The sequence below is a fragment of the Anarrhichthys ocellatus genome, unplaced genomic scaffold, assembly GCF_004355925.1.
Source record: "Anarrhichthys ocellatus isolate YVR2014 unplaced genomic scaffold, GSC_Weel_1.0 scaffold3, whole genome shotgun sequence".
Taxonomy (NCBI): domain Eukaryota; kingdom Metazoa; phylum Chordata; class Actinopteri; order Perciformes; family Anarhichadidae; genus Anarrhichthys; species Anarrhichthys ocellatus.
The window spans coordinates 3998538-4006367 of record NW_022280033.1 but is presented as its reverse complement, the minus strand read 5'-3'; the positions used below and the strand labels follow the sequence as shown (position 1 = coordinate 4006367).

General features: G+C 41.6%; 1 protein-coding gene across 1 annotated transcript in view; it reads right to left on the bottom strand.

Moving 5' to 3' along the window:
• Nucleotides 1-2540: 2540 nt before the first annotated feature.
• LOC116398209 (kinesin-like protein KIF20B) overlaps nt 2541-7830 on the bottom strand; it is a 5975-nt gene continuing 685 nt past the window's right edge. Inside the window, exons 2-4 of the mRNA XM_031874321.1 lie at nt 7440-7578; nt 4708-4853; nt 2541-3665 (exon numbers count right to left, since the gene is read on the bottom strand). Coding sequence (XP_031730181.1) covers nt 3585-3665; nt 4708-4853; nt 7440-7578 — 366 coding nt within the window. The 3' untranslated portion in view covers nt 2541-3584. The remainder of the gene's footprint in view (nt 3666-4707; nt 4854-7439; nt 7579-7830) is intronic.

Genomic DNA, 7830 nt, shown 5'->3' with positions numbered 1-7830 from the left:
TTAGGAAATAAGTGCAAAGACTTGAGACTTAATTGTGACTTGTAACACAATGACTATGTCCCACCTCCGAGTCTGAGTAATGAAAATATATAAATGAAATGTATAGTGAACTCCACACGTACACGTCCTTGTTCCTGTTCCTGTGGATTGTGCACAGAAAGGCCGGGCTGTTAGACCGCACAAAAGGCCCAGCTGTGTGGGAAGTGAGTACTAAAATTGCCTCATGGCAGCCTCTCCATCATTCACCCAATACAGGACTGCTTTTCTTTTCTCTCCATCCTCCGAACGAGTTCCTGAGCTGAAAGAAAAAGAAAGATTCAGTTGCGGATGGATGTGTCCTTAGTTAAACCTTCTCTGCCATCCTTAATCACCCTCATCCTCTTGTCTCATGTTTTGTAAACTCTCCTTTCCCCGATTTATTTTTTTTACCCCACCTTCCTTCTATTTTCTCCCCATTTACCCTCTGTGGCTGTCATTCTCTCCCCCCCCATTGTATGGTGATTATGATGCTCCCTTCTTAGTGATGTCTTTGGATTAAAGTCTTTCTGACACACGGAGAGCTTCTGCATTCTGCTGCATGGAATGTTTCTGGCAGCAATAATGTGACAAAGAGGCAGAAAAATGCAGACTGCAGCTGTTTCAAAACCTCATATTCATACCTTAATAATCACAGAACCACATGCAAATTTGTCCTCCTGCCACCATGATGACAGTTGGTGTGTGCTTGATGTCTCCGCTTCATGACTCCATGTTGAAGCTGTAGTGTGTAACAGTCTTCATTCTGCCACTTGTCACTCCTTTTAATTGTCAAATGAACTTTGTGATCATATAGTATTGAAACCGTTAACATTGTACCAAGATCAGATGAGAAATTATGCATTTTTCTGGTATTGTTACTTAACTGCTCTCTTATTTACCACCTCTGGGATCATATGGCCACTTATATTCCTGCCTTGTTCGTCTCGATTTCAGCGACTTCACACCATCAACAAAACAAGTAAAAGACCCCGGTTGTACAAAAATAGAATTTTCCTTTAATTCCTATCTGCTGTACATTTGTTTTTTCCAATCTCTTCTTCAGAGTCAGCCATGTTGTTTGCTGGTCTCACTGCAGCTCCGCTCATGCGTCCCTTTCGATTTTCTGGCTCCATGACCTGACAGAGGCGGTGGTCAGTGGTGACCCCCAGGCTTCACAACATCCCCTCAGAAAGTGGCAGGTGACATCTGCACAACATCTGTGTTCCCAATGTCAGTGGAAGTTCTGCCTCAGTCACTACACTCTAGCTGCGTTCACAGGCTGACAATGTACAGTTTATGTTTAAGTGTTGCATATTGCAACTTTAAATTTTATCCGTTGCTTGTGCCCCGTCATTCCCTTCTGCTCGTCTCTGCACACATTCAACATCTTTGGAGAGATCAGGATTAGCTAGTGTTTTTTCTTTATATATAGCATCATTATGCTATGGTGCATTGTGAAGACATGCAATAATATGACACTTTTCATGACCTTCTACACTGAAGTTTTTACAAGTCATGCAATACTGTGATATTGTGACATACTAGAGATTAGACTAGAGAGAGTTTAAGGGGACACTTTCACTGGGAAAAAGTTAATACTTGAGGTTAATAATTGGACTTGTTCTCAGATTAGAATCTTATGTTCATCATTCTGTGACTGACATTATCTCCAACATCCTTAAATCTGCTTAGACGTCACAGAGAAGTGCTTCAGAACCATCACACTTAAGTTTTCGTCAGAATTGAAGTAATCCACTGAAAGTTGTCCGTACATCGGTGGGTATTTTGGTCACTTGATGCGAACAATCAAATGCCACACTATGACTGTCTTCCGTCTGAAAATGTGCACCCTTATCCCCATATTCAAACAATATCAGTCTCGCCTTCCAGAACAACTAATACCACTTCTGACTTCCAGCGTGGTCGGACAACACTTTGTACAAACTAGTTCTGAGAGTTCGGCTCTCACACACAACAGTACTGTATTGTAGTGGTACAACTCAATTCAGTAAATCACTAGTTTGAAGTTAACTCGTAGCTACTAAGAACTAAGGAAGGACTTAACACGAACGTAGCGATGGAAATATCTGGTTTAACACACGCAGGGTTCTAAACATTATTCTTTGCGTTGAGCTCCAACCTGACCTCTCTGGTCAACACTTCTTTCTCTTGGTTTAATGGTTTTCCTTGAACACTTTTCAATACTTCTTTACTGAAAAATATTTTCTTTATTTGTGCCCACACACACACGGCAGCAGTCCACCGCCAACACAAGCCAGTCGGGGCTCTCGCTGTCAGCAGCAGCTCTCCTCACGTCTACGCAGTGAGTGTTCTTCACTGCAGTTTCAACACAGAAATGTACGAGACAAAAGATAATGCCCAACTGCTACTACTTGATTTGATTATCAATTATAATAATTAGGGAATAAAATATAATAGTAATACATTACGACAATCTCAGAACATAAATAAATGAAACTTATCTTGCATTAAAAAAAAACATGAAACAAAGAAAAACAGCTTTGTATTTTTATTTGGGAAATGACCAATAAGACCTGTAGAACAAAGGTATAAAACATTATGGAATGACAGAAGTATGTAGTGACAATACAGAAAGGTGCACAGGAGGACTTTAGTGAGAAGAGGTTTCACAGCTGAACACAAAGTAAACGGCAGAGACATCAAACATCTGAACCATTAAGTTGCTGAGAACAATGTAAGACATTTAGCAGCTTTGTTGATCACTTTCAGAATGACTAAAACAGTTAGTCAAATGACTAACTGTTTTAGCTTACTCGCATCAAATAAACAAATATAAACAATTGCACATCAGAATAAAGAAAAAAACAGCAGCATATTGTGTCTGAAGTGTGGAAGATACACACATGTAGAGTGCTTACTATCTAACGGAGTATACGTCGTGACTCTGGAGTCATTTGATGGTAAATGTGGACAAAATAGCATCTACCAGACACAAGTTAATTCAATTATTTAGCAGTATGGGGAAGGAATGGTTCAACATTGTGGGAGAAGATCGATACCACTCATGTTTGTGCATTAAGACTGGAAGCAACGGGCAACGGCTAGCCTGGCTCAGATACTGGATCAACTGTTGCATGATATAGTTTCAGCGTGTACCTCCCCCTAAAACCACCAACTGTTGTTCCATCTGTGTTTGTGGATAGATTAATTAAGCAAACACAAATACAACATGCTAGTGAGCTTTAGAGAGGCAGCTCTTTAGCTAACTGCTTCCAGTCTTTATGCTGAACTCAGCTGAAGGCCTCTTGGATGCAGCTCCGCACTGAGCCCACATATACACAACTGTACTTGTCCAAAATGTTAAACATTAACTGCCATCTTTCCACACAACCAGCTGTATATTAGTGACTTTGCTATATTCTGAAATTATAGTATTTTACTCATAAAATAGATTTTTAGATTAAATAACACAACTAAGTTAAGTTTGGGGATTTTTCAACCACCGTGACACAGAACAAGACTTATAAGCAGCTAAATGCTTCCTTCATTTAGTTAAGAAAGTGTTTACAAAAAAACAATGATGATTATTTAACCATCCTGGAGCGAAGACGCCTCTTAAGGACCTGATGGTCGCTCGCCTTCTCCTCCGGCTCTCTGCTGATCATCTACAAGAAAAGAACTAATCGTTAAAACATTGTGTATTTGTTATTAGAGCCACAGACCCCATCCAGTTGTCCAATCACACCATCAAGAAATGAGTTTAGTGAATCACCCAACGCCATTAAAAAGTGCATCAACAATGTTTAGTCTTTTAGTGACAGGAGTGTAAAGGTTCGCACTGATCCGATGTCTACAGAAACACCTATTAGTTTCCTATGAGTCAGTGAGTACTTAAGTACATTTGAAAGATAACGGGCTACTTTTACACTTTTACACAGGCAACATTTTGAATGCAAAACTTTTACTTGTAACAGAGTTCCTTTACACTGCGCACTAGTACATGTAATCATAAACACATTGGTTGTTATTGATATTAAGGTGATGACATGGAACAGTAAACCGGGTAAAGAGAAAGGCGCAAAGCGGACACGGCCGGAGTTGCTTGCCGTTAAAGAGTGTAAACATTTTTTCAGCTCGTTATGAAACAGGGGCGGGACTAAATAGGCTTTGGTGGTTGCTACAGTCCGAAAAAAAAAAAAAAAAGCTTCAGTGCCAATCTGGAGATCGGCATTAATGTTGTCTAGTCAGCCATCCCTGATATTGCTACACTGTGCACAACAAATGGGCAGGAGGAGAGTAGTAACTTTGGCAGCAGCCGCTATCAGCTGCTGTTATTATAACAGCTGTTCCATTGGTTCCATTCAGTTACATTACGGTGCATTCAGGCCTCATTCAGTAGAAACAAGTATGGAAGAAAGTGAATTACTGCTATCGTGATGTGTTCAAATGTAATCTTGTAAAATGTAGTTTTGATGAAAAACTTGAATACAGTATATCACAGCAATATAAAACAGATATTAGAGGTAATTATGACCAGTTTAACTTCCTAACTCTACCTCTAAGCAGCTTAGTGTACACAATTAAAACTGCCAATGGCAATATTATTTATGAATATATACATATATTTACAGCCTATAAAAAGAGTTTTGAGTTACCCAGCTGAACTGGGCATGTTGGCGTAATAAGCTTATGTTTCATGACACTTACTGGGTGTGAGGGCATGTCCATGGGGGAGGAGATTTCAGGCCTGAAGAGTTTCTTTTTGGTCTTCTTTGCTCTCAGACTGAGGGAGGAAGAGGAGGCTGCTGAGTCAGCATCACCCCGACCGCTCACCAGACTCATCATCTTCTTGGCTGCAGAGACGGAGACGATTAAAGACGAGGAACTTGATCAATATTTCATATTTATTACATAATTTCATGTTGGTTAACCATTTAATGTTATTAAATGGTTAACCATTAAAAGTTATTTTATCCTTCAATTTAACGTTCAGGTGGAACAATCCGAGGAGGAGACTGAAGGGTATAGGAAGGAAAGGACAGGAAACAGAGAAAGAGAGGACAGGGAGGTGGGATAAGATCAGCAGTAACAGGGACGGACAGAGAAAGAACAATGGAGGAAGAGAAGGAGTGAGTGATGGAGGGAAAGGGAAAAGATTGATGTGTTGGTGGAAGTAAATAACGATGAGATAAAAGACGATGAGGGACAGGGGGAAAAAACAGCAAGCAGAGAGAGGGAGTATCAGATGGCGACAGCAACCTTGAGTCAGAACCCCAGGGCAACAATTAATTGACCGAGTGAAACCGTCCCGGAGGGTAGAACTCAAGAGATGACTGGTTGATTCCAGTGTGTTCCCCGTCTTAACTTCCCCCTTTAAGCCATCATTAGTGTCCCAAACTCGGCTGCCCTTGCCCGGTTACTTTTTCCAACCCGTTGTTATCCTTCAATAAATTACTCCGACAAAACTTGTCCTTGTGTGTCCTACGTTGTGTTTCTGTGACATTCTAAAAACCCACCTGGGCCATGAGATTACCTCCTGGACGCCATCAGTAATTGACTGAAGGTGAATGAATAGAATGCATCACAATGCATTAGAGAGGAAGCTCTGGTGTGTGTGTGGGCTCAGTGGTGAGGACATGTTGTAATGTTAAACTACAGTGAGGCTGACGCACAGCCTACACACACTCAGTTCTGAGGATTTCCTATTTCTGTGCAATCAATGCAATTCTTCATGTGCTTTGTCATCAATTATTTAGCTAATAATAATAATCAAACTGAAAGTGACTCCACAGGTGAGCTTGCACACACACATTCACATAGATTATTCAGGGGCATGACTCTCTAGCATCATGCTCGCATTGATCGAAGTAAAAGCCAGTCGTTTAAAAAAATGTGCACTCATAGCCAATCTCAACTTTATAATGAAAACTAGAATAACGTTTATTTATTTAACTCCCTCACCCGTTCAGCCCAGTCCTTCTCCCTCAGCATTGATGGCTCCATCGTCACCCCCTCCACCCATGTCCGCAACCTCGGTATCATTCTCAACCCCACCCTCTCTTTCCTACCCCACGCCAACCACATCACCAAGACTGTCTTCTTTCACCTCAGGAACATTGAACGCCTCCGACCTTCCCTGTCCTCTGCCACCACCGAAATTCTCATCCATGCCCTCATAACCTCCAGACTCGACTACTGCAACAGCATCCTCTACGGTTCTCCCAACAAAATCCTCAATAAACTCCAATATGTTCAGAACTCTGCTGCTCGACTGCTCACTTCCACCCGCCGCTATGATCACATCACCCCGGTCCTTTGCAACCTCCACTGGCTCCCGGTCAAATACAGAATAGACTTCAAAATACTACTCACCACCTACAAAGCCCTAAACAACCTGGCCCCTCCCTACCTTTCAGACCTCCTCCCCCTCCACACCCCAACCCGTTGCCTCAGGTCCACCGGTGCAAACACTCTGAAGACCATCAGGACGAAGCGCCGGCCGGACCTGGGGTGACAGGGCCTTCTCAGCTGCTGCACCTCCCCTCTGGAACGCCCTCCCCATCCACGAGGCTCCCTCCCTATCATCATTCAAACAAGCCCTCAAAACCCACCTCTTCAACCTCTCCTTCACCTGCTAACCCCTGCACCCTACCCTCCCATTCCACACAGCTTCTCCAGTTATTCTTTTTTTTTTTTAACCAAAATGTTCTGTTTGTTTGTTTTGTTTGCTCCTCTGTCTCTTTTTTTGTTCTGTTTGTCTTTGCCCTGTAAAGCATAATTGGGTATTTTGAAAAGCGCTATAGAAAATCGATGTATTATTATTATTAGAATAAAAAAAATAAAGTAGCCAGCTAGACATACGAGTAATCGGCGCTTATGGAAAGCTCTGCAACAATGTTCATTCATCTCAACATTTTCTGATTTTCATTTCCAGTCTGTGGCACTAAAGACATAAATCTTTAAAAAAAACACAAATATATAGTTTCAAAATTGAGGACATAGTGAATCTGTTGGGGACTACTTTCAGTGGCAGATTAATGCACATGTGGTCCTCTATTGAGTATTTGTGGCAGCATCACAATGTGTGCGGGACTGATTGAAAATAAACAACTGTTTGTGTTCATGGTAATTAAGCAACATGTCACCCAGTGCAATGGACCTGAAGAAGCAAGTAATCATCACTACTTTTAAATGAAGTACTGTTGATGTAACTTTTTAATATCATGATCACACTTGCAGTATATTGGAGAGCCTTTTCTGATTTTACTTAAATGGTGTCTTCAATTTGATTTAAATGTATTTTGGTTTGAAATATGAATATGTATGTTGCTTTATCATATTTAAACTCCTCTTTATGCCTGAAATATATGCATCTGCTACTGCTACCCTTTACTCTCACAGCCAGATAAAAGTTAGATACCTCACGCCGACACACTGACCTTTAGTGCCGAGCAGCGTGGGGGAGCTCTGCAGGAAGTCTCCGATCTTCTGCAGCGCTCCTTCCTTTCTGCTGCGGAGGTTGCTCTGGGAGTCATGGTGGGCCGCTGGAGAAGAGATCTGATCACAGACGACAGTAAACTGTGGTTAGTCCCTCCCGCATGTGGCCTCCAGTACAACCATACTGAAAACATGACTGGTGGGGAGGTCGAGTTTAACTAAACCACAGATCATGAAAAGAAAACAAAGAAAAACTGTCCCTTGTGAAAAATAGGTTTAGCTACATCGAGGCTTTAACCGCGAGTTAGTTGTCTTAGTACGTGTATAGGATGCATCACAGGACGGTTTACATGGTTTTGCACGTGTCTGTGTGTTACTGTCTGGTTATCACCT